Source organism: Serinus canaria, chromosome 2 (genome assembly GCF_022539315.1).
Source record: "Serinus canaria isolate serCan28SL12 chromosome 2, serCan2020, whole genome shotgun sequence".
NCBI lineage: Eukaryota > Metazoa > Chordata > Aves > Passeriformes > Fringillidae > Serinus > Serinus canaria.
The window spans coordinates 40,092,070-40,119,456 of record NC_066315.1 but is presented as its reverse complement, the minus strand read 5'-3'; the positions used below and the strand labels follow the sequence as shown (position 1 = coordinate 40,119,456).

General features: G+C 38.3%; 1 protein-coding gene and 1 long non-coding RNA gene across 3 annotated transcripts; one reads left to right on the top strand and one right to left on the bottom strand.

Moving 5' to 3' along the window:
• Positions 1–3,878: 3,878 nt before the first annotated feature.
• Positions 3,879–26,125, top strand: AZI2 (5-azacytidine induced 2). 2 transcript variants are annotated; one of them, XM_030228304.2, is made up of 9 exons: positions 3,887–4,028; positions 6,685–6,736; positions 12,275–12,504; positions 14,982–15,107; positions 15,430–15,529; positions 17,167–17,315; positions 19,773–19,834; positions 22,569–22,684; positions 25,430–26,125. In XM_030228304.2, the coding sequence occupies exons 3-9, from the start codon at positions 12,280–12,282 to the stop codon at positions 25,816–25,818; spliced, it is 1,167 nt and encodes a 388-aa protein (XP_030084164.2). In that variant the 5' UTR covers positions 3,887–4,028; positions 6,685–6,736; positions 12,275–12,279; the 3' UTR covers positions 25,819–26,125. The 2 variants fall into 2 exon arrangements, with proteins under 2 accessions (XP_030084117.2, XP_030084164.2); XM_030228257.2 differs by lacking the exon at positions 6,685–6,736 and having other exon boundaries at positions 3,879–4,028.
• LOC108961500 (uncharacterized) lies at positions 6,747–15,089 on the bottom strand. Its single transcript, XR_001989825.2, has 3 exons — positions 14,958–15,089; positions 11,032–11,168; positions 6,747–9,422 (listed from the first exon to the last, which is right to left on the bottom strand). It is a non-coding gene; the product is annotated as an uncharacterized LOC108961500 (long non-coding RNA).
• Positions 26,126–27,387: the final 1,262 nt, after the last annotated feature.

The window sequence follows — 27,387 nt, the reverse complement described above, 5'->3', positions numbered from 1 at the left end:
CTGGGGCAGACTTATTTTAAATGTTACTTATACTTTATGAGTAGTCTAGAGAAATGCACAAGTAGGATTTTAATTGCATGCGATATTATTTGGTACTTTCAAATTTTTACTGTAATACAGCTTTGTGTCCTACTTTGGTGCAGGACTGCAAAGAGTATAAAGAGTACTGAGACATTATCTTTGAGCAGGACAGGTTTTGTGATCTTTCTGTTGCTTCTGTACAATGTCAAGCACAGCAAGGGATCAGAAGAAAGCAACTATGACTTATTTTTGTATTTGCAAGGACTTGCACTGCATAAATAGATGTGTTTAACACAGCCTTTGCATCTGTCAAAGTGAAATCTAATGTAATGTGGTTCACAGAATGCTGATTTTTATATCAAGTTTGTTCTGTTCTAATTATATGCAATAAGAGTTTTGTATTATTCTAATTGTACTTATTTAAATCACACACAATAGAAACAGTCAAGAGAATTCAACAGAGTACAGGGAGTAAGCTGTTCTAGGCACACACTTCTAATGCATCAGTTATTTAACTGATGCATTAGAACTATCACAGAATCATCATGGTATGACAAGGGGTTGGAATGGATCTTAAAGATCCTCCAGTCCCAACCCCTCCATGCCATGTGCAGGGACAACTCCCACTAGACCATGTTGCTCAAGGCTTTATCCAACCTGTCAGGGTTCACAGGTTCACTGCCAGGGTTCACACTGTCATCTAGGGCCTTAACACTCTTGTGAATATTTTATTTTCTGTTTACCATTTTCTAGGTGAAAATCTGATGTGGTGTCATTTAATATCACTTATACCAAACAACTATATTTGATTGCTGATCGGTGATAGAATTTTATTTTTTCATTATAGAATTTTTAACTTTTCTCTTTTGTAGCAAAACATAGTCTTCCCATAAATCTGAAAAACAAACAATGGAATCAGTTAACACACCTTTCTGGGGGTCATGAAACTGGAATGTATTTAGTTACTAGTCTCAGTTACTAGTCTCAGTTAAAGACACACCTTTTGACACCGGATGCTCTGGCACACATCCTTGTGGCCATCTGTTATGGTGAATTATTTGCTAAAGTCTGAAAAGGGCTGGGATTTGGTTTTGGTGGGGTTTTCTTCTTGTGTTTTAAAAATCTAGTATTCTGGTTCTGCAGGCCTAATGCTTTTGCCTGGGAAGGTGTTTACTTTGTATGTGTTTAACATGTGCTGGGATTAGGATGTCAGACTGAAGTACAGGGAAATGTTCTGCTAATTAGAAGATAATTCCTGGTAGCGTCCAAGCTCTAGGCTGGGCAGCTTATAAACAGCAGTGTGGAAATGTGATGGTGTTACAAGAACAATCTGTCAATCCAATGGTATGTTTCATTATTTTTTTTTTTCATTCCATAGTTCAACAGAACAATGCATGCCCATATGCAGCTGAACTATGTATGTTTTTACATTTTCTAGTTAGCTTTTTAATCCATACCTTGTTCTAGTACTTTCTGTGCAAATGGGATGATAATAAATTCATTTTTATTTATTCAGAAATCAAAGCATGTTTCTTTCAGAAAATATAAATGACATGATGAACCATTGCCCACCTAAAGATTCAAAATTTCAAAGAAAAAACACAAACAAAACCAGACCCTCTACTATTGGAAAATTCTGGCATTTGTTTTTAATATGACTGTCTTTAAGGTGTTTTAAAATGTGTAGAAACAGGTTTTACAATACCAGCCACTGTCTGGGGCTATTTTTTGTTTAACTGTTCTGTAGTTAGGAAGCCAACTGCGCATTTTATAGGGGAAAAGATTACAAATTAAATACATGAAAAAATAAACGTGATAATTAGTCTGTGAATGCTATCCACAAAAATAGTGGGCATATTCGATAGCCCAAATCCTTATGTGCTTTCCTTCTGGATTTCATAATAGCACTCTTTCAAATCAATGTTAATCCATGTAGTAAAACCTCTCTTTTGTATCTTAATGACATGCAAACACATTTGTATCCATGTCATATGAATTGTTACAAAGAGGTGTTAACTTGGAAATAGTATTTTTTGCCCTTCAACTGACGGCTGCTCCTCTTGGTAAGAAATATAGTGGAAAGTAGCATTGTGCCAGTTTGGCTCATAAAATAAAAAGCAATGTACATGTAACATAAACTTCTAGTGAAAATCGTAGTAGTGGTAGTATGCTACAAACTTTTTAAAAAATTTGTTTTGAGGTCTTTGAGCATGATTAATGGAGAACCTGTGGTTTTGGTTTTTAAATAACATTCTTGTCCAAACAAGAATTCCCTACCCACAGCAGGAGTCCTGTTTCGATTTGGTCTTTAAGCATTTAAGGAGTACTCAATATTGCAACATTTTCCCATATATAGATCAATTTGGCATGCACGTTAGTACATTTCCCTTGCTCCAGCTGACTTTGTGGCACAGTTGCCAAAAGTCCTTTGGGACTTGGCTAAAGAACTCTCACAACATAAAAGCAAACTGCTTGTTTTTTTAGCAGCAAAGGAAACTCCTGTTGGTTTTATATTAGCCTTGAAGAGCACAGCTGCTCTCCCCTGTAGATCTACATTAGACTTGTTGAATCAGCTTGCTTTTATTCCCTGTAACAGAGGTCCTGATCTGCAATTTAGATTTATTTTTGCTTCACTTCGACCTTGGTGGAGGAACAAAAGCTGTGGTTTTGGCAGATGAGGTTACATAAGATGATCTTTCACCCTGCTGTAGCAACAGAGCATCCATTGCCTTTCATCTCTGCCTTGTAGGGAGAAAAAAAAATGAAAACAGTATGAATGTAAAATGTTACACCATGTCTCACTAGCTCTTCGGCTGTGTGCAGGTGTAACTTCTCAAGAAGCTGGAAACAGTTTGAAGAATGTGAGTTGGATGGGCTCCTCTGCTGAGGAGTACTTGGAGCAAGCTGGGGGCAGCTCCCGCTGCAAGTCACTGATCTTTATGGCTTTGCTACAGCCTTATTTTGAATGATGGCAGGGAGTGCAGTGAGCCTCAGAAAAGGGAGAAAAGTGGGTTTTTAGTGGCTGCCTGCTTGTGGAGATGCCCAGTGGTGCTGGAAGAGGAGCACATCTGGCAGGGAGCACATCTGTACACTTGCCAGATGAGTGGAGTACTGTGCCCAGTACAAGACCAGGAGCTACTGGAAAGGGTCCCTCAGGGGTCTTTCTTTTAAGGAGAGACTGTGGGAGCTGGGCCTCTCTCACTAATGAGAGAGGATCTCATTAGTGCATATAAATATCTCAAATGTGGATGCCAACAGGATGGTGCTAGAGACAGGACAGAGACCAATGGACATAAACTGAAACACAGAACGTTTCACCTCAACATGGGGAAGAACTTCTCTGCACTGAGGGGGCAGATCTGTGGAACTGGCTGACCAGGGAGGTCTCTGAAGGAATTCTAAACCCACCTGGACGCCTTAATGTAGCACTGTTCGTGGTGACCCTGCCTTTGCAGGGGGCAGGGCCTGGATGATCTCCAGAGGTCCCTTCCATCTCTAATAGTTCCGTGATTCTCTGAGAAGGATCCAGGCGGGAACGCTGACCCGCAGCACCTCCCAGACCGCTCGGGGCCGGCGGCAGCACCTCCCAGGCCGCTCGGGGCCGGCGGCAGCCCCACCCGCGGCCGGGCGGAGCCAGCCCTCGGCCGAGCTTGCCAAGGCGCTCGGCTGGGCGGGGCGGCGGCCCGCTTGCACGCCGGGATTTGCAGTCCGCCCTCCCTCCTCCTTCCCGCTCCGGTGGCGGGGCCGCCTCTCTCCTTCCGGGAGCGACGCGCGCCCGTTGGCGGGGACCGGGAGCGGCGTTTGTTGACTTCCTCGAAGGCGGCGGGGGCGGCGCCCAGCCCCGGGAATTCCCCGCGGTGGCGGAGGCCGAAACCGCGGCCGGGCCGGCGGGGTGGGGGCGATGGGCGTCCGAATGGGCCCGAGCGGAGACCGCGAGGGGCGGCGCTGCCTCCCCGCAGAGCTGAGCGCCCGCCGCTGACCCGCCCGGCCGAGCGGGGCCCGGACAGGTTGGTCCCGGCGCGGGGGGAACGCGGGGCGGCCCCGGCCGGGGCTCCCCCAGGGTTCTGGGAAGCTTCGTGCCCCGTGGAAGAGGAGCGACTCCCGCTGGGAAAAGAGGCTGGTCTTTCGTTTCTCCTCTTAAAATAGAGGAGTCCCCGTAGAAGCCCGGAATCGTGAGGGTTGGAAGGGAGATCATGTAGTCCAGCCGCCCTGCCGAGGCAGGGTCACCTCGCGCAGGTTACAGGTGACACAGGAATGCGTGCAGGTGGGTTTTGAATGACTCCAGAGAGGGAGACTCCACGCCGTCCCTGGTCAGCCTGTTCCAGTGCTCTGCCTCCTTCATATAAAGTTCTTCCTCATGTTGGAGTGGAACTTCCTGAGTTTCAGAAGGTGCAGCCTGTCGGTCTTGTGCCGGGCCCTGCCCAGTCACACTTGGTTGGAATAAGGAGTCATCCCGTGGCGGGAGGGTGAGCAAGGCTTACAGGTACCACCAGCAGGCTGGGGCTGGGCCTCGGGCACGCTGTTAGGCTGGTTACAAAGCTGCCTCTGAGCAAGTTGAAAAACTGCGTGGGTTCTTGGAGCTGCAGTTTGTGCCTTGGTACAGAGCAGTCTGGCAAAGGAAATGAGCAAACTACGGGTGTGAAAACATGATGGAATATTGGAGCTGACAGGAATACAGGTGCTGCAGGCTGTGTTAGTTTGGAAGAAGGAAGTGTAAATGAGCATCGAGGTAGTTGTCTATGCTAGAGGTGCTTTAAATTTTTAAAAAATTGCCTCTTGAAATCCTGCTGTTTCACCTGGTAGGAAAAATACCCTAATCTCCTTAAATGAATTGGTCCCCTAGCAACTTAGAAGTGTGTCAACTGTTCCAGTGAGTGCTTTTAAGAGTTTTTTGTTTCTTAAGGAATCCTTTTATTTCCCCACTGCCTTTCACTCTATGTATGCAGTAAAATCAGTGTGCTGGAAACAGACTCTGGAAAAAGCAGAGTTAGGGGAGAATTATTACCGGGACAGTAAAGTCTGCTCTGGGCTCCAAAGGTCAGTTTCTCTTCTGAGACAGTTTTCTGGGAGATGTTGTGGGCTATGGGAAACTTGTAATTTCCTGGATAGTGGTGTATGGTCACATGCTTCTGCTGCTAATAGTCCAAGTAATCTGTTCCAACATCTATTTTAGAGTTTTAGTAATTCTACTAGAATTACTATAGAAACTAAAAGAAATCTATGACTACTTTTTGCTCTTTGAATAATTGCTGTTTAATAACAGCACTTTTGTTAGAAGTGTTTATCAGATAATTGCCCTATAGCTTAAGTAGATGATCATTGCCTGAAATTTTAAGCAGAATTTTTTCATCTAAACTCTGAAGTCAGAAGGCAGAAAACATTGTAGATTAGACTATGTGAAGGGTTTAGCTACCTTCTCATTCCCAACACCCATATTTTTTGCTAAAATTTATAATTATTCAGAACCTTGTTTGCTGCATTTGTAGTTTAGAAAAGTGTGAGGTGACTATTGCCCAAGTGCTAGCTAGGTTATGTTTTACAATGAAAATTAAAGAGTAAAAAGTTTTTCAAAAGAGCAAAGAGAGTGAAGTGACATCTTTGTGCAGCAAAAATGTGCAATAAATGAGAAATAGTTTTAAGATTGCCTAAATTTCAGCAAGTATTCTACTTTGGTTTTCAGTATATCTATTACATGTGACACTCAAAAGGTGGGGAAAGTGTGAAAATTATTGGTCAGATATATGAACAAACTGTACTTAGTGTACTCAGGGCAGAGAAATAGAATAATTTGATCTCACAGCATTGGAAAATCATAGAGTTGCAAATGCAGTAACATTTGTTTGTATTTTTTCAATAGATGCATTGAATTGGAGATTGTGCACTATAAAATGTTAAATGTGGGTTACCTATTTAGGAAAGTGGAAACTCCCCTGTCACTGCACATGGTATTCATATGGATTCTTTAGAACAGAATTTAAAGAAAAAAAGAGAACATGTAGAAGGAAACCGGATAAAATGCAGTGTGAGTTTATCTTTTGATATGTGTTCTCATTCTTTCACAGGGATTTTCTAGACAGGGGAAGTCTGACAGTCTATAGTGAATTAAACAGTGATAATGAGATCCAGTTTGCTAAGATGGCAATGCTAGGATTAACAATGCTGGGATAGGGACCAGCTTGGTAGGAGTCAGTGGGGAGTTCTGCTGAACTCCATAGCTGTATCCATTATCCATGGTTCACTTTGGACTCAGTCTTATGTTTTTGCTAAATATTTATACTATAATTGCATTAATTAAGTAATTTATATGATTATACAATGTTTTTATATGGAGTTCTTAGTGTATGAAATTGTAGATGCAGCTAAAATTTGACAGGACCTTTGGGGAGAAGAAATAAAGTTTGAGAGGGTAGGTGAAGCATAAAATGCTTGAATATTCGAAGTCATTCACTTGAGAGCTGCTAAGTGAAACTTAGGTTCAAATTACCAGGTTTGTCTGAAATATAGCCATCTGAATCAATATAGAATTTTAGAAGACAGTCCAAGTTGAAAAGGACCTGGGAAGATCATCTGGTCCCCTTGTAAAAGGGAGCCTGAATCAGATTTGCTGGCATCTTGTCCATTTGTGTCTTGGAAACCTACAGATGTTGTGTTACTGAGTTGCAGGATGACCAAGGGCCATCAGAGAGACTCCCTTGCCTTCCAGTAGCTGTAACAGGTGAGGCATATTTCCACTTGAATTAAAAGATAATACAATTACAAAAGGCTTTTCACTGAACTTATTCACTGAACTTGTGAACTTACTGAATGGTAATTAACCTATTTAATTGAATAGAAGGAAACTTGTGATTGAGAGGTAGGACCTGCTGTTTGGTTTACAAAAGAAGAAATGAAAAAAAAATCCAAATCAAGCCCTCTAAACTTTTGGAAATTGTTATTCCTTATAAACCTTTTGAAATGGGAATGAATGAACAGCAAAAGAAAAGATTCAGTAACCTTTCAAGATACTTATAATTGGTGCTAGAAATGTTTAACAGCCAAAAGCCATTTTGCTCCTACTGAGGTTTGTTTGATAGTACTGCTTTTAATTACTTTCAACATTAAACGTAATAGTTTAATAAACAGGATTATATGATACTGAAAGGATAATATTTTATTTTATTGATTCCTACTTCTGGGTTTTTATATTCTCCCTTTTCAGGTAGTTGTCAGGGAGAGTGATGATTGTGACAGCATCCACAGAAAGGCAGACTGAATACATTACACTGAGGATGCATAAGGTTTGCAAATTAGCAGTGGAGGTACTGGAGTCTGACGCTGTTCAGAGAAAGTAAAATTTATCAAGCTCTTTTGTAATAAAATGGGCTTTTTATTGCTCTTCTGGTCCTTGTGAGAGTAGATTATTTATTGTAAAAACCTTGAGATTGAAAAAAATTGCCTGTTGTACCTAAGGAGATTTTACTTGGCTTTTGTAGCTTACCTAGATGTTCAGGATAGATGAGCTAAAGTGATGTGATGTGTGAGCACAGAGACAGTGAGTTTCCATTTCCTGAAGGCAGTAAAACGAAAGTGCTTTGGAGGTGGGTGTGATGTAGCTCGCATGCTGACGTGTTTCTGAAGGAGCACCCAGTACACTGGGACAGCCGGGCTGTGCCCCTGTGCTCTGGGACTCCCTGGGAGGGCGCTGGACCTGTGGACTTTGGCCATACGGAAGGATGAACAGCGGCCAAAGTAGCAGCTGCTGAGATGTGGGTGTGCGTGTGAGAATTTTTATTACTCTTAAATGGAGCAAGTATGTGTAAAAAGTGATGCCTTTCTCTGTAGAACAGTCTGTTCACAACTGGAATCAAAGAGAACCTAAGATTTCTGAAGGAGAGGTGCAAAGTGATGGATGCTTAAAGAGACTGGAAGTCTTGCTTGTTTTAACATCTTGTGTCATATGCTCCAAGTACTGTGTGGAGTTTTTGATGCTGGCTGCAGGAATTCTGTTTTATTCCTTGCTCTGCTGAAGTATCTTTAAAAAAAAGAAGAAAAAAACAGTACAGCTTTTCTGAAATTAAGGTGAAGGTTGTAACATGCTCACTCAGGATTCCTTTGGTTCAAAGGCATTTCTTGATTTTAAAGGATTTTTTTATGGTTACATGCATTTATGTATACCCTTCTCTGTAAGGCAAGATAAATCCGTACAGAAATTACGCTGTTGTTATCAACAGCTGGAAACTGTTCATATTACCATTAGGAAGTCAAGCTCTTCGAGTCTGGAAGGCAAACAGGAAAACAACCATCTTGAAATTATTTGCATTTGATATTTGGAAATATTTTCAGAACTGTTTTATTCTCTTTCAAATCAACCATTAGGCCAAAATGAGAATCTGCTTCATACTGGGAAAAATTTAATGTAATCCTGCTTTTACTATCTCTCCTTCTGATCCAAGAATAAGATTAGCATTTCAAACTACAGAGCTCTGTTTGTGCAGTGGTCTGTTTGCTATTAGAGCCTCTGCATCCCATGTTCCTCGTATGTAGAATGTGTTTTATATTTAACTGCCTCCCATGGTGTTAATGACTAGTGTTCTTAAAGCTGTTTAAAGAGAAAAATGATGTTTCTGCCAAGCATTAGTAAGATATGGGAAAACATTATTTTGCTCAAAATACTCAGTGTATTGAATCAAAGCTGTTCTATAACCTATGTGAGCAACAGAAGTGGTTCCTGTTAGTTCTTCTGTTCTTCACATTGTGTGAAAGAAAACTTAAGTGGTGCCACCTCTTCAAACTCATTTGCTTATAAACAGGGAGCATAATTAGTCCTGCTAGAACTTAATGCTGTTTCCTGTCAACAGTGTATTCAGATTGGGGTTTTTGTTTGTTGGCTTTTAGACATTAGTTAGTTAATACAAACAGTAGTACTGGTACTCATTTAATGTATTTAGTTTTGGACATAAAGATTAAAGTCCTTTTAAGTAGGCTGTTTTGTGTGCAGATCATTCTAAAGTGTAAATGAAATATATTTATCACAGGCAAAATACTTAGCTACTGTGCTGAAGTAAAGGGAATAAAAAGTATTATTGTGAAGGTTGCCTCAAGGAGGCCAAGATGGACATCAATTGTATTCAGAGGCATTAGCTTGTCAGTATATTACTTCAAATATTTTAGTGAGAAATCTTTCACTTGAACTGGTTACTGTAGGACAGATTACCTCATGAATTGCAGCTCCAAAGATGTCAGTATTCACTCAGGTGTTTCAGAGTGTCAGCTCTGAGGCATTTTCAGCAGTGCATACGAATGTGACTTTGAATTACGAGAAGTCAAACAGATTAAAACAGGGCAGAAGTCTGTGGCAGGACTTGGTGAACCATCCTGAAAGACCTTCTGGCATCCTTCTTCCAGATTTGAGGAGCTGTAACCTGTGGAATAATCAAAACACTTATTTGATTGTTGCTGTCAGTTCATATTTTTAAAATGAGGTAATATAGTACTGGGGAATCTAAATTTTGATTCCTGTCCTTGGGTGAAATTAAAGACCACAGCTGGAGTCAGGGATTTCTTACAGATGTAGCCCCTTTTTTTTATACAGAGTGGTTTTGTCTATCCTGACAGCAAAAAAAAGCTGGGTGAGCTCTGCATTTCACCATGGCCTTTTATAGTACTGCTGATCTTGAGCTGTTTAATGGCAGCTTGTCGTAGTTTGCAATACAGTTAGTCAAAAATGTGTATATTGGATTTTTTGGAACTGTTACCTTTGGTGTAGAAATTTAGAAAAGCATGCAAACAAAGTCCCTTTGAATTATGTGGAATTATATGCTTCTCTTCTAAATAATCTCCAGTTCTGGCTTAGAAAGCAGCATCAGAAAACCAGAGTTGAATAATCCTATAAATTAAATGAGATCTTTCAAGTAAAAAAATATGTTAGAATAACTGGTCTTCCTAACTGGCGCAGGTTAGCTGTGTACTTGTATTTGTAAAATAGTATTTGTGTATGCTGAGTCTTATTTGGAAGGTGTTTCTCTCTTGGAGGCTCATAAAGGCACTTTTAGTTAACAAAATGCAGGATAACTATGGTCCTGTTTGCCCATATTGCCATCTCCTGGTAGCACTGATGTGTGCAAGAAATAGGGAATGTATGATGCTCAGGTTTAGGAGCTACAGGAAAGCATGGGGACAAAGATCTGTGTTATGTACAAGGTCACAAATCTGCTGCTTTCTTTGAGAGATAATGATAAGCTGTGACACTTCTTTAACGACATTTGAGTCAAGTGTTCCGAGAAAAGGAGGTGTGTTGCCTTGAGAGGGCAAGCTCTTGGGAATTTGATGAGATGGGTGACAAGACTTGCAGAGCCTTTGGTGAAATGGGGGAGGATAAGCTGGTATGTTAGGCTCATCTTGGAAGACAAAATGAGCAATTCCTTCAGTCAGTTAATGCAGTTTGAATGATGTGGCGCTTTTGGTCAAGGTCACCTTGTGCATGGAGTGATACTGTGCTTACAATGAAAAGGAAGCAAACCTTTCATGCAGGGTTGTTTCTAATTAAATATCACAGAAATCTCAGAATATTCAAGGCAGAACAACAAGCAAGGGAAGCTTAGGCTACTTTTTTTGTCAGAGTGCATCAAACACAACATACAAGACTTTCACCTCCTGAACATAACCATTAAAAGGAGTACAGCTTTGGTTTGTAGTGTTCTTGCCTTTTTTTCACTGTTGAAAAACTCCACTGCTGTCTTATTTAGTAGAAATGATGTCACAGTTTTTTATCATGTTGTCTAACTGGCTTGAAGCAAATTGAGACAAATGTGATAACAGCACTATTGTTCAGCAGTAGCTGTACTACAGCTCTTCATAATGCTGCACTCTGAAAGCTTTCCAGCATGGTGAGAGAAATTTGACCATACAGACAAGCTCCAGGCCTTTGCTTCTTGTAATCTATAAACAAATGGAAGTTTAGTTTGAATTCAAATAGCAAATACATGGTAGAAGCAGCAATTGTGACTGTGGGTTTTTTTCACTAATGCCTACCTTTTCTGCAAAGCTCTGCTGATCAAGTCGGTTTTCTGTTGAAGTAAGTTTTTCCTGCAGTACAAAAAGCTGTCTTCATTATGCTCAGTTCTTTCATTCCAGCATTTCTGTTGGTCCATTAGCTAAACATCAGGAACCTAAGGATTTGTTGAAGGGGAAAAAATGAAAGTCTGCTTTTTGTAGAAGTCACATCCCTAGTTTGTTTAAAGGGGGGTGGTGTTATCAGGCACTTTGTAGCATTTCTTAGTACTCAACAGGAATACAAGTAATCTTGATATTCATAACTAAATGAGATGTGTCTGGTTTCGGTTGGTTGTTTTTGCATTTTGGAGGTTGGCTTGTTTTTAAATAAACCCCAGAACTTGTTCCAGATAACTTGTAACTCTTTTGGGGGATTTTCCATTGAGACCTGTTGCTCAAGAAAATATATAGAATTTCTTTAAGACTGTATTTTCTTATTGAATGTTTTGCTGTGCCTGAATGGCGTAGGTTGCAACAGAAAGTCAGTGTAACATCTGCTTTGCATTTGTCATTCACATGGATCTACCTGGTATTTTATAGTGACACTTTACTAATGATCAGATTATTGTCAGTTTTCTCCACACATACTGAGGCAGGTCATGTTACTGTGATGTTTTCATTCTCATCATATTTTCAGTCAAAAATTACTGTAATTGTTCAGAAAGAGGTTTTCTACTGTGACCAGGGAAAGAATAGCTACTCATGCAGTCTCTTTAATGACAAATACAAGTGCAATTTAAGATTCTGTTTTAAACTTTCAGAAAAATATAAGTATTTGCATTCAAAAATAAAGAGGCTTTGGCACTTGTGCTCAGGAACCACAGGAGTAAGTTGATTTGTTGGAACTGTACTGTTTTACTGCTCAGTGCTGGCTTGCAAAAGCTCTGATATAATATTCCTTTGGAGTTCAGATAGTTGGTACCAGCCAAATTCTACATTGGTGTTAAGACTTAGTAAAAATGAATTTGAGAGTTCATACATCTGATAGGTACTCAAAATATTTATATCAAGTAACGGTGAAATGTGTCTCTTCTAAACAGTGTATTTTCAAGGTGAAACATATTTCAAGATTTTTCTGCGATATTAAGATACTTCCTGATTATTTTGTCTTGTCTTGTCTTGTCAGACAGAAACACCCTGCAGTATTATTTTGGAAGGTTTTCAGACTCTTGATGAATTTGTCTTTCTGAAAACTTAGCACTTATATCTGTCTTTTTAACAGCTGTCATGGAGGAGTTGGTAGAGGATGACATCTGTATTTTGAACCATGAAAAAGCAGACAATGCCCACAAGAGAGACAGCGATATTCCTGTTCCATCCTATAGTGGAGATGAGTCTGTTGCCTCACACTTTGCACTTGTCACTGCATATGAAGATATCAAGAAACGACTGAAAGAGACAGAGAAGGAGAACTCCTTCTTAAAAAAAAAAGTGAGAATTTTAGAGGAGAAGGTAAGAAAATAGTTGATGTACCAGTTTTTGATAGCAGCTTCTTTTTTTTGCTCCTGGCTGGATGGCAGAGAAGAAGGTTAAGGATTTGAAATATACACTTGAAATAATTTCCAGGTTAAAAAGTTTTTATTAATTGTTTTATTTATTTAAGTGAAATGCAGTTTGTTCCTCTGGTAGTGTAGTTGTGTCATGGCATTTTTGATTCTCACTGGGCACATATATGATGCAATGCAAAGACAGTGGCTGATTCAGACAGATGTGTAGTTGCATGGAATTTGTCACTGTAGTTTGGGTGCCTCTTCATGGTGTTTATTAGCTTGGGCACACGTGACACAGTACCGTTGAACAGTGAGGTGCAAAGCTTGTAAATTAATCAGAATCCAGGAATTGTCTATCAAAAGACCATTGGGCATACCAAAATGATGAGGAAAAATTGGTTGGTAAGAATATCCAGCTAGGTCTAGCTAATCAGCCTCTAGTGTGAAATGCAAAGTTGCAATGCCTAATATAGGCGTTGGCTGGCTGGCTTTTAATGCAGTAATTCTGAAATGTAAATAAATATTGGAATTTGTTTTATAGACAGTTTCTCATGGCCATAAACTAGTGAAGTTCATTAAAGCTAAAAATTGACCAGGGCACAGGTTTTTCTCTCCAAGTAAGGAATGCCGTGATAAAATGTATATCCATTGTTCAGAAAAACCAAGTGTCTTTGTACTGCAGAAGTTCTTGAGTTGATAGATTGCTTTCTTATATAAGATGCAAAGATAGATCCTAGTGTTAGAGCTGAGACATTTTTAGGACTTTCTCCTTACTGTGCTACTGACTCTTAAAAGCTTCCAAGTGTATATTATTTTGTGGCACTGGAATAAAGAACTTGAGTCACACTTGGCGCAGCTTTGAGACACTTATTTGGGAATTTTTGGTGAAGGCTGGATTGAGTTTTTCTAAAAAAGGAAAACCATCTCAAGACTGTCTTTATAGAAGGTTTAGGGGGATGTTGGGAATAGGACTAGAGCTTTAGACCTGAACCATGCTAAGTGTAACATCTTTTATGTTGTTACTCAGAATCACAATAAACAGGATTTGACCTTGACAGTTCCTTTTGTCTTGTGTGTTTTGGTTTGTCCTGGTTTAGCTTAATTTTCTTAAAGATGCTACTTTGTTTTCTGTAGAGAAAACTTTTTTCTATGTGAATACCACTAAAATGTTTCTATGAGGGAGGGGTATTGAGAAGGCCAAGGCTGTTAGTGACTTTCAGTCTTTATCAATAGCTAATGTACCTGTACGCTTAAAAAATATATGGGGAGTTACCCCTTCAGAGTTTGTTATTGCAACTTGCATGGAAACTTCCTGAAAGCTTATTAAGGCTTGTGTTCTATCTGAGTGGCGTTATTAGGGGGAGAAAATATAAAGGACAAAACTTAAAAGGAGTCATACACGTACAAAAAAAAGCAAAGGGCAGGAGCTTCCTATCTTTGTGGCCTGTTTTTCCATACTTTCTTTCAAGCAAACACTTTAAAGAGGAGATATTTAAGGTAGATATGTGAGTGTCAGTGCTTTGTTTTAGTAATTTTTTTGTGTGACTCCTAATTTTCAAGAAAATAGGTGCAAATCTGTTGTGAATATCTGCAAGAGGTACACTTAAGGGAAGTGTGCAGGATAAAAAGAATGAAAAGAAAAATACAATACCTGATTAAAGCAAGAACTTTTGATAGAATGGATATAATTTGATGTAAGACTTCTTTTCTTTCTGTCTTTTTAAAAACACTGAATATATTTTAACTGTTCCCTTTTTTGTAGCAATCCAGTGGGTAGTGGTTATTCTGCCTTGCTTGCCTCTTGCCATAGCAGGCAGTAGGATGATGGTGATCCGAAAGTTAATAGATATTTGTAAAATTATTCTGCTTTGGCTTTTTGTACATATATACACTGAAAAAAATCTTTATTTACATTATGAGGCATTTAAGAAATTGTGTTTTGCTTCCTTTGAACTTTCTGTGTGTTGTGCGTTTATATGCTTAAAACTGCTTTTTCAAAAAGCAGTTCACATTTATTTGGAGCCTGGAAAAAATATGATTAAGGGATTGTCCATAGGAGTAATCATAACTTACTAATGGTTTTTAAGCACTGATAGGAGTGAACTTACAGCAGTCTACTAGAAAGTGTCCATGGCAGGCGGTTTGGACTAGATGAGCTTTTGAATGTCCTCTTCCAACTTAAACTACTCTATGATTCTATATATTAGTGAACATTAAGCATTGTTAGAGATTTCAGAATCTGTAGACAGCCTTTGCTGCACTTTCATAGAAACACTGATATGGGCCAAAGTTATTTGATTAATTTGTTATCTAAACTGGAAAAAAAAAAGAAAAGCTGTTAGATTAATATTGCAGGCTGTACCACTGCCTTTTTAAAATGTTGCAATTCCCAGCATAACATAGAAAACTTCTCACTTCTCCTGTGTGTTGAACGTTCAGGTGCTTGGCTCCCGGATGGAAGAGGAATGCAGCTCGGTTGGGCGGGAACAAGTCAATAAAGCTTACCAAGCCTATCGAGAGGCCTGCATCGACCGTAACCATCTGAAAAGCAAACTGGAAAAAATGGTGTGCCTTTTTAAATAATGGCTTCAATGCTTGCTTTATCAGTACTGCTTAGTTAGTATATGTTTACTGTAGAATGAACTTTATATTCTCAAGATCTGTGGTGTTGGTTTTATCACTCTTTTAAAGTAGATGACAAACATTTCTGTAGAAATGACAATTTAATGTACCTCAGTTTTATTACTGGTCTAGAATAATGCTAAAAAAACCCCAAAGTAATATTCTTTGTTGTTGTATTTGTTCTAAAATATTGAATTGTCAGATATGATAGAAAAATGCTTCACAAATTATTTTGGGTTGGGGTTTTTCTCTCCTCTGAAAATAGGCAAAAGAAAGTGCAGAATCCTTGAAAAACTTGAATGAACAGTTGCAATCTAAAGAAGTAGAGCTGTTACAACTAAGAACTGAAGTGGAAACTCAGCAAGGTATGCATTTGGTTATTTCACCTTAAGGTTTGTTGAGGAGCCTTGGTGGTTATATTGTGATCTCGGGGCATGAAGAGGCTTAACCCTATATAGGGGCAAGGTAAGAGGCATGAACAGTAGTGAGATACTTTGAACTTATCTTCATTCTCGTGAATGGTGACCTGTATGTTTTGAGGCTGTTGTTTTCTCCCACCCTGGGTGGTTACAAATTTGAGAAATGGGCACCACCTAACAGTTTATAGGCTGTGTCATGTACATCTCTGGACCCCACCACCTTTTCCTCAGAGCAAGGCAGAGGCCTGTTCAAGTATAAAGTATTCAGTCAATCCCACGTTTTCTGGCACCTGCAGAGGGTCCAGTATATTGCTTTGTCTCACTGTTGGATACGAAAAATACAAGAGGATGTTGTATAGAAACAGCTGCAGTTGCCAACAGTTACTTAGCTGGCTGGGAAATGAGGAAAAATAGAAAGATGCTGGTTGTAGAGAGCCTGGTGAAAAGAGGAAGGAGAAATTAACACTATATCCTGGCAATTCCAAAAGCCCAAATCCAGCATCTCTTACTGCAGTTGTAAAGAGCACTCTGTATGTGATAGATGTGTAAAACAAAACACCATGGAAGGAAAAAGACCCCTTGATTAATTTAGTTAGAAGAAAATGCCATCTGTATAAAGTTAGAGTATGGACTGACTTCAGAGTCTCTACAAATGCAGTCATTTGAAAGGTACTTTTGAGTATAGCTGTGCTTGAATTTCATTACTCTCCAAAAGGACCTTAAGCATGTCATGCACTACTTCAATTGCACAAATATTTAAACCTAGAAAAACAAATTGCAGGTAGTGCTAATATCACTGCTGAGGATGTCATCGTTTCAGGAGGTAAGAATTGCAGTGTTTGTAAGGAGAGCTCTGAAAATGTGATGATTTCCTTATTAGTAACTCAGTTTTAGTCATAAGTGGACTCTGAGTACCTTGCTTTAAAAAAAAAGGAATCAGTGTAACTTAAGGCTGTTTAAACTATTAAATCTGGAAATAAGTGTACCATGCAGTTGAAGACCTGTAGGTTTTCTTGCTGTCTCACTAATTCACTGCTACTGATCTGATGGTAGCATCAGCTTAGGTTGCTTCTTACCATGTGAATTGCTTCAGTCTAACAAGATTTGTGTCACTTTTATGCTTTCCACTTTGTTTGGATTGTATCTTCTGTTGTTCTGTGTGGAACTTCTTGATGTTAAACTTGGGGAAAACTTAATGGTAAATGATTTAATAATACAAATCTGAGGGCAAAAAGACTTATGTTTTCAAAGCATGTAAGTATGCAAGTTGGCATATATGGTGTATTTGCCATAAATTGATTTTTTTATTTCCAGTGTCTTTTTATGCTAGTTCCTCATTTTTTCTCTGTGTCAAATGTCCAGTTAATTCCTAGAAAGTAGGGCTCCATGCTTTAAACCCAGAAAATAGACCACCTCTGCCAATAGCATTACTACTGTTATATTTCCCTGTTGCCATAGACTCCAGTTTCTTCAGAATACCATGTTTTTGTAGGGCATGGGCTGATTGAAGAGGATCTTGCATATTGAATTATGTTCTTTGGACTGAGATTGGAGTCTAATTGTCTTGCTTGTCTTCTTTACAGTGATAAAAAGTCTGAATTGTACTCAGGCTAACTGGGAATTAGAGAAGCTGAACAGTGACCTGAAAGTGCATAGTCTGGAACAGGATCTAGAAAAACTCAAGGAAGAGTGCAACAGTCTCAGGAAGGAGTTGCAAAATTCCAAGCAGAAGGTACCTTTATTTTTAAGGAATTTTTGTATTAATGGTTAGTTTTAAATCCCAAGGTCAATCAAAATCAAGGGTTAACAAAAATATGAAGTATACAATTGAGTGAAAGATTATTATCTTGGTAAAATTAACCTTAAATATTTTCATAGACTGTAATTTTTCTTGGAAATAGGGACAGGCTCCTCAAAGAGGTGTTCATGGCATCAAGCCTGTCCAAATTTAAGAGGTGTCTGGATAACACTCTTAATTAGAAAGTTTAGCTGTAGGTAGTCCTGCAGTGAGCAGGGAGTTGAACTTAATCCTTACAGGTCACTTCTAACTCCAGATATTCTATGATTCTATACAGGTGAGATTTCCCAGCTATTGCCCATATAACAACAGAAAATAAAGCTTTATGATTTTTTATAAGTAGCTACTGAAGTTTTATGTAAGCTGGGCTACTAAGAAAGTTTGGGCAAAAGCTGGCCTCTGTTACCTTTTTTTTTTTAAAAACAGCAATGGGATGCTAATGTTTTAAGATGTCATGAACTTTGTTTAAGGAGGTCTGGTGCTTTTCTTTAGGGTAGTTGCATGAAGCTTGTCAGGAAAGTACCTCTTTTTGGCACCCTTCCTGGCCATTTCTGGGACAAATATCTGTTCTGAGGGACACATTTTGTGACCTAGGCGTTGTTAGGATCTCAAAAAGAAAATTAAGATGACAGTAACAAAAAGCACTAAGTTATTGTCTAGTGCATTCTTTCTACTTTCCATCTTACCTTTGATGAAAGGTACAGTGCCAGTCTCTAGGACTCTGCAGTCACACTGAAGTTACACAGTGAATGTAAAACATTTAAATGTGATTGTTTGAGGAGGCAGACTGTTTTAGATTCCTTATGGTTATTAAAAATGATTATGTAATCTGGAATCACACAGCATTTGAGTGAGTCTGCAGTTTTTCCACTAGGTGGGGATAAAGCATGTGAGGTGTTTTGATAACTTCCCTCACTGTTGGTTGTTTCACTTGGGTCTGGAGCTATTTGAGGTGCTTTCAATAACTTGTAAATCTGAAGGCTTGCTGTAACCTGTGTGAAGTTCTGGTGCCTTTGGGTAACTCTAGAATAGAGTAACAGCTGCATAAATAATTGCAGATTGTATTGTGAGGGTGAATGATGTCAGAGAGAGCAGACTAAAATAGCATTTCTAAGGAATACTGCATGTGACACTCTTTAAATAATGTTTATGCCAGCAGCTTTTGTTGCACAGAACAAATACAGGGAACAGCTTTTTGTTTTGTTCTGGGAAGTTTTTGGGAGGGGGGGGTTTACGTTGGTTTTTTTTTTGGGGGGGGGGGGGTTGTTGGTTTTTTTTTGTGTTTAATATAATTTCTTCTAGATCCTGGTAACTGCTTAATACAGGAAATAAAGTGCATGTTTTCAAATATGGGGTAATACAGTGCAACTTTTTTACACTATGAATTTAAATCTTTGGGAGATGGTGAAAAAGTTGAGGAGGGGAAAATCTGTCAGGTGAAATATAGTCAAGTGTGGTCAGTAGGCAATGACAAATCAGCATTATTTCAATTCAGCTAGTATTTTCGTTATTACTTATTTTCATTACATTAGTTTAGCTAACATGTAATGAAAGTAAGTAATAATGGAAATGAAAACAGGAGAACATGTTTTCAAATGTTTTCTACCTTAGGCAAGTGTACTTTCTATTTTTCAGTACTTTTATGTAGTCCTACTCAAGTTTTACATTGTAATTCATGCAGTGTGTACATTGTATTGACAAGTTGCTTGAAATATGTGTGGCCTGTCTTAAAGCCAATATAAAGGGATCAAATCCATAACAGCTTTGGCTAGAGGGAATGATAGGAAGGGAACATGGAAAGAAAGGGAGGAGGGAGCTCATCACAAATGAGGGTCTAATAGAAGCACAGCTAACAAAGTGAGCCCAATGTTTGATTTGTTAAACAATCCTGGTAAATTCAGTGTGGCTGCCTATACATGCAATTTTAAAGTAGTCTTTCAGACTGAAGAGATAATTTATGTTCTGTCATAAAAGTAACTTGTGGAAGTAAATCTATACTGAATCAGCTTCCTTTAAGTTAAGGATCTTTACATACTGTGACAGAGAACAACAGCAACAAAAAAAAACCTGATTAAAAAGCAGAAATTGAGAAAGACTTTTCATGTCCATTTAAGAAAGTAATCAATCGCTGAGAGTTCAGCTGTTTCAAGAAAGAAGAGTATGGAGGTGGCTGAGCAATGCCTTCGCATAAGTAGGTAGTTTAAGCATTTCTTAGTGGAAATTCTTACTAGAATTGAAACCCACTTTTGAAACCCACTGCAGCGAACACAAATGAAGAGTACTTGTGAATTTCAGTATTAGGCAAACTAGAGTTTCACTGCTATTGTTTGAGAGAGAGGATCTGAAATCATGTTCGTTGATTCTCTGTCTTCCCTTCACTTTGTTATACAGGACCAGGCTCAAGAAGAAAATCCATTACATGGAGACCACCTTCAAAGGCAAGACATCCAGAGGTATGAAATACTTTATTTTCAGTTTACTGAGGGACAGTTGTTCGAGCAAGTAAATTATTCTTGCAGACTCTTTAGGTGTGTTATTTCAAGTTACACAATTTCATTAAAAGTCTAGGTATAATTATTTAGCAAGATCACTGTACATTTTTTTCTTTGTTGTGTTTGTAGTTTAGAATGATGAATATTTATATAGTTATTCCTGTTGGTGCACTTACAGCATTTTCCACCAGAGGGAAGAGCAGCCCTTCACAATGCCAGGCTTTAGTGCAATGGGACTTGGTGCTTCCTTGGGTGTTGAAGAGACTTTTCCGCCACTGAAAGAGAACATACAGACACTTCCCGTCATCTCTTCTCTGGTGCAGTGAAGAGATGTATGCACACACTGCACACAAATCACACTTTGTCCTTTCACCTTGGCTGGATACTTATTCCTCTGGTTCCTCCTGGAGCTTTGCTGTCAGCCTCACACTCCTGATAAAAGATGTTCTTTTAAGACACTGCAGTTATCTCTTTGATCACTACTCTGATCAAACTGATCATTTGATCAAATAGTTACTGATCAGAGCAGATTTATTCCACCAAGTGCTGCTCAGGTGGCAGCCATCTGAAATAGCTTATGGACAATATACTGTTTATTGTAATGTAAATACTAAACGTGTAATAAATATGTAAGCCCATCCAAAAATCTGTGGAGAAAACACTTGAAAAACCTCCTATGAGAAACATTTGTTGTAGCAAGCAATCCTGTCTTTTATAGGAAATGGAGGCATTTGCACCTAGTTAACTTTCTGGAAACTAGTTACTTCATACTTGTGAGCAGCCTGTAAATCTGACTTTAAATTCTCAGTGTAAAAGTCTAATTTGCTGTACATTTGAACAGGCTGTCATAGTGAAGGTTCCTATTACATGTTAGAAGGCAGTATAGGATAAACCTCCAGGCACAGGGAATCGTTGGTTTTCAATTACAAATTCCTTGAAAATTAGGCTTTGCAATGGGATCCATAAAAACAATTAAAATCAGTTGCATGTGATTTAAGTGGAATTCTGGTACCTGCAGCCCTTTGCAAGATGCTTGTAAAAGTGCTAAATGCATTTTTAAAAATTCATTCAAGCACTTTCCTTCTGGTTGGTGGCAGACACTTGAGCTGTCCCTATATTTACCACTTCTCTGTTAAATATTGGACAGTTGTGGTTTGACATAACTAAAGTGTTTGATCTTATCTTTTAGACCAAAACATGAGAATTAAGGAAGTGTGGTTGCCACATCAGCTTTAAAATTAAGTTGTCATCTCTTAAGAGTTGAAAGAGCCAAAAGGAGTCTGCAGTAGAAAGGCCCTAGGTTTAGCTGAACTTCTTGAATATCAGTTCTGAAAATTTTAACTTTCTATCAGTCAGAATTGCTGACACTTAATACATTATTTATTAAAAGAACACCTTCCTGTGTTCTTTAACAGAACTTTATGAATTTCAGCGTTTGAATTCTGGGGAAGTATTTCTGTGGATAGAAGTTCTATTTCTTTATTTTAAGGGAACTGTCTTAGTATTGACTTCCATAATAGCCACTTCTCAGAGTGATATTTGAACATTTGTGCTTGATATTTCATGCAGGTGTGATCCTATATTGCTATTTTTGAAGGATACTGTTACATAGAGTTATAAAGTTTACTAATTCTTACTTATCTCAATAGTTTGAGATACTGAGCTGTTTTCAAATAAATGCCTTTTAGTGAATGTAGGGAGGAAGAAAAAATTCTGGAAACTCTCATCCAGTGTATTTGTCTTCAATAACTGTGTTTTGGTAGAATGTTAATCATTAAAAAAGAATTAAATCATTGCATTCATGTTCAAGTTGAAGTAAACTACATCCTTATGTCTTTAAACACTAAGTTAATTATTAATCAACATAAATGTGATATTCAGTGAGCCTTTGCTGGAAATTTTACCAAGAAACATATGGTAATGCTGACTTTTTTTTTCCCCCTCTTAATTTTCTTACCAGTTATTAACATGAAACATCAGTGTTGGAACAGTGCTGCTGTTGCTAAATAAGTTTCTTGTATTATGCTGTCTTAAAGAATGAATAGGAACACTCTTTTTTACACTGTCTGATAAGGCAGTGTATTAACATAAATTGGAGGCCTTGAATATGAAAGAATATGGTTGATGTTTTAGATTGGACCCTGTGTGTATCTCAGTTTGGGTCTCGGGTATTTAGACTCAATTCAGTGTAGCAATGTGCATGGTATAAGAACCAAATACTGGTTTTTGAATATTTGAAATTGAAATCAATCAATATTACTAGGCTCATAATATGTATTGGGGTATGTGGTCATTTATTGAAAGGTCTTCAGAGTTAACACTCTGCCTTTTTTATAACCTGGTGTCACTTTAAGTAAATTGACAGTCATTTGAGATGACTGATTTTATTGGAAGATGGTTAGTTTCAGATACTGAAATGAAAAGTAAGCTTCATATTTCTTTCCTTTGGAGAGTTGAAATTATTACCTAGTATGTCAATATATAATGCATTGTATATTGCAATAGGCAAGAATCAAATTATATACAAAGGTCCATCTGTTTAAGATAATTCTCAGTACTGTTCAGTCCAGTCACAGTTATGGTACTCCAATAAAATTTGCAGAACAATTTATTAACAGTCAACATGTGATAGTATGTTAATAGGCTGCTTTAGAGGCAGCAATATTTAACTTGTAATAAATTTTTGTTTTGAAAGTTTGCAACAAACATATTGGGACCTGAAGAGAGAAATGTCCAATTTGCGTGTAGTGACTGACAAGCAAGCTGAGATCCTACGAAAACTGAAAAGGAACCCACCAGGAGCCAAGAAAGGCAAGTCAGTGTTGGCAGTAACAGACCTTAGAAACACAGACCATTGATGCAAGCTGTAGCATTTTAAAAATAAACCAGCTATCATATCTTATCAGAATCTCATCAATTGAAGTTGATAAGCTAGACTGTAGTATGGTTCCAGCTTCCCCATTTTCTGCTTTTGCTTCTGTCTCATACTGGTCAACTTCACACATAAAGGTGTTGCTGATGTGTTTTTTCTTCAGTACTGTATTCTGTTCCCCTTGTGGCTTTTTTCTCAGTCAAGTGTTGCTTATGTGCACAAGGCTGAGGTGTTAAGTTTACTCGTATTTGACCTTTTACCACAACTACTTCATATTAGGGGGGAAAAAATCTTTTTGCAAATGCAGTCTTATTTTCCCAGTACAGAATATATGAAGTATTAAAATTGCAACATTTTAAAATTAGACTTTAAAAGACTGAAAGTCGTTATGGCTCTCTATCTCTTTATATTGTATTCAGAAAAGTTGTCTTTCCTAACAAAATGCTACACAGTGTGACATTTTCTGAATGTTAGAATACTGGGGAAACAAAACTGCCTTACATAATTTTAAGGTTTAAATATTTTTCACATAAAGTATTTAAAATTTCCGTGAGCACTTCATCAGACAGTTCTTCTGTTCCATACATATGTTTCTCTCAAGCCAAGTGCTAGACTATCAGGCAAACAAACTGGTGAAGAGTTAATTTCCTTTGTTTTCTGCTGACTTCAATTGTGGTCTTTACTGTGCTCTGAATACTGATGGAAGACAGTGAACTTGGTTACAATGTACTGGTGACAGTCTCTGATGTCCCTGTCCATTACCAGATCAAGACATTTTGTTTCTAAACAGCTCAGTGAGGTAATGGATTCACCTCCCGAGCAGTCCCTGCCTTTGTGGTCAGCAGTGACTAATGATCACTTTGTCTCTGGTACTTGGCTGATACAAACTGTCAACCCATTTTGTAGACTTGGCCATGTTGTTACCAGGTGAGTTTGTGTTCCTATAATTCTAAAACCTGTTTGTCAAATAACTGCAGCAGAGAAACTGGGAACTGAATGAGTCTAAATAATCTTAGATCTGTCAAGGTTTGATGTGACCATATACAGTCTTTATGTCCTTACTTTTAATTTAGAGTTACCTGTCTTGCCACTACAAAACTACTTATTTTTCTCTTCTCCTTGATGAGGAGACTCATTTTCTGCAGTTGTTCATCCACAGCCATAGAAGGCATTCTTGATTGATCAGGAAACAGTGGACTTTTACCTTTTCATCTGTAGACTTTTTTCAGTAATTTTTCAGAAGTATGTGAGAGTGGACCGGTCTGATCTTGGTCATCAGCCACACTTATGAATGCAATACAGATATATCTTTGCTTATATTTATAGACAAATCTTGGCCTATGCAAAATATGGGTACAATTACCTGAAGCCTTCCAGTTCCTATACCTCTAGTACTGACCAGCTGCCATTGTCAGAGGTGCATTAATTCTGCAGAACACATGTTCATTACTTTGTGTGGGACATGAACAGTATCAGTTAACATGTGGATTCTACTTAGAATGTAGAGAGACATTTTATGTATGTTATGTATGGAGGCATTTTCAACAAATGGGTGTGCTTGTGGGGTTTTTTGTTTATTTTTTTCTTGTTTGGTTTTTTTTTGGTTGGTTTTTATTTGTGTGGTTTTAGTTGGTTTTTTGGAGGTTTTTGGTTTTTTTTTTCTTTTTATACATTTTCAATCTATTTTCAGTGGATTCAGTTTTTCTTGTACTTCTATAGGTCTGTAGGCCTCAAATTGCTTTACACCTGCCTTACAAAAACTGCCAAATCCAGTGCCTTAGCATGTCTTTCAGACATGATGCCCATGCTATTGGAGAGTGGTTTGGGCTGACATCCACAGATTTTAATTTATTGTGACAAACAGAAGTTGTATTTTTTGACCAAGATACCAACTTCTTTTTCTGTCCCTTAAGAACAAAAGCTACAATTCATGCTCAAGATTAACAGCTGCTCTAGAAAACTCTATGTAAGATGTGAGTTTTAACTCAGGAAGCATGAATCTACTCTGATTACATTACATTATCACTACAAAGCAAAATGACCTGCTTGTATTTGGCCATATGTTCAGATGTGTGTTGAAGGTACAGCTCTTCCATTTCAGGTAGATCCTGTTCTGTTTCAAAATCTCCCCCTGCCTAATAATTTAAAACTCCTCTGGAATGTCACATGGTTGAACATTGCAGTCTGTCATTTTACTTTTGGAAGTCAGACAAGAGAACCTGTGAACACCATGTGTTTCCCTCTTACTGCTTCATGGGCAGTGAGAATTCGGTTCTGGATGGCACAAGAATACAACTTGTTAAAGAATCGGTAGAATAGGAAGCAGCAGTCTTCTGCATCTGGATGATTTCTCCAAGCATGTGAAAATGGTCTCTGTTTTAGCATTCATTTCAATCTGATCAGGAAGATCCATCAGTTTATCTGTGTTGAAATGGGAGTTGGGAGATATCCTTGGAGTTGGGTGTGTTTTAGATATTGTGATTTCACATTTCTGGGTTCTTCTTGAGACTGGTGAGGGTAGTATGTTGTTTTTAGATTTCAAGTAGTTACTGAATATGGTCCAAAAACTTGTGACTTGAAGAAACTGTGTTTAACATCTCTGCTAGACTGTAGTACATTTGGAGTACATGAAAAATGCATTAGATAATACAATTTTAAAATCTTTTCTTATCTTTTTCCTTCAGCTGCCTGTACTGCACCAGTGCAATGTGTTGACTTGAACATTTCAAAGGTGAATTTGACATCTGGGGTAGCCTATAAAAACCTGTCACAAAACAATAAAGCCCTCGGCAATGCTGTGTCTCCCCCTCTGCTGAGAGATGCCCGTGTCCCATCAGAAAGGGTGACCCTACAAGCTTGGACAGATGAGAGACCAATTCCAGCTGATGGCAAAATGTTTCAGGAACACCATTCCTATGGAAAGAGCTCTCTGGAAGATAATTCCTGGGTATTCCCAAGTCCTCCAAAGCCCAATGAGAATATGTTTTGGGAAATGAAAAATAATCCAACTTTGTTAAACTGTCCAGCAGATTACCTGGATCAGTGTAATCAAAACTGTCTGCACAAGAGTTAAACAATTTTTAGAATGAGCTGAGGCATTTTTGCAGTGATTCTGAATAGGCACCTTAATGCTCAAACTTTTAAGGAGAGAAATTGCTTGAAATGTCTTTCTTTATTTTTAATTCTAGTTCCAAATCAGAAAGCGTAGTCTTCCTCTGCTGTAAATCAGGAGTGAGTTCCTTGATGTTAAAGCTGTGCTGGTATAATGTAAATACAAAGAAATCTAGCATGGGTCCTAGATAGTCATGTACTGCAAATGACATACATTTGCTAAAGGTTACAATGAAAAGTGAGTTTGTGGAATAAAACAAAATAATCCACTTCTGTATTTGTTTGCTATTTGTATATTATCAAGAAAATACTTGGTATCCAGTATTAGAACTTGTACCAGCTCTGAGCTTATATTTTGACAGTGTTCTTTTTCAGAATGAGAGATAATATGAAGAATTGGATTCTCTCTGCCTTCTTCCTTTCAATTAGCTTTGATTCCTCTGGTTTGTAAATGCATTTTTCTGTAAATGCATTTTTTTGTAATAGTTAACTAAGAAAGGTGAGTTTGGTTTGTTTTTTGTTCCAGCCTTGATTTATATGAGAGTGGCAGGAGAAGAACCACCCTTAGGCTATCCTGTTTCATTGCCTCATTTAGGGCTTGATTGTGAATGGTGAAGGAGCGTAAGTAGAGCTGCTGCTGAACACAGTGAATCCTGGAGGATCAGCTTGTTTCCCTCAGTTCCTGCTGAAGGGAGCTGCTGCCACAGACCCAGCATGCTCACAGTGCAGTTTTCCATATTGTGCCTCCTTTGCACAGCACCACAGCTCTGACTCTTCATTCCTGTGGTGGTGAAGGCTACTAATTTTTCTTTTGTTAAAGAAACAAAGCCTTAATTTAATCAGACGTGGTGTTGTTGCATTGTTGATATACAAAAATAGGTTATTTTTGTGGTGTCTTTAGAATGCCCCTGAGAACCAGAGCAACTGGAATTCCAGCTACCTGCTTTATAGATTAGGGGTGCACTACTTTTTCATTATTTTTTTTCCTCCTAAAGCCGTGAACTGTTTCTAGACAAATATAATTTATGCTTTTTTTTTTTTTTTTTTTTTGTAAACTTCTCTGCTTCATGTCTGGCTTAATACAACAGGGTTAAGTGAAATGTCTTGACTGCTCAAAAAGTGGAAGAAAAATGCATTTTATTTTAGATCCATGATACCTAACTTGTAATAGGCAGGAAGATATTTAATACTGAATATGCTATTTACAAATGTGTGGGTGGGTGAAGTATTCAGCTTCACAGATCCAGCTTAACATCAAAGTAATAAAAATTAATTTCACAGCTGTTTAGTAGCTAATTATCTTAAGATGGCTTGCAAATACATGGGGAAGCTCTGGCAGTAGCACAGCCATAGTAATGATGACCTGTGTGGTTCCAGACACCCTTCCCTGCACAGTAAGTACTTCAGACAGAGCCCATCTTTCACTCTATCAAAGGCAAAAAAAATGCCTTCCAGATACCTTCTCCTGCAGTACAAACAGCATACATAAACAATGTTTCCCATTCACCCAGATATTGTTTTTATCTTTCTA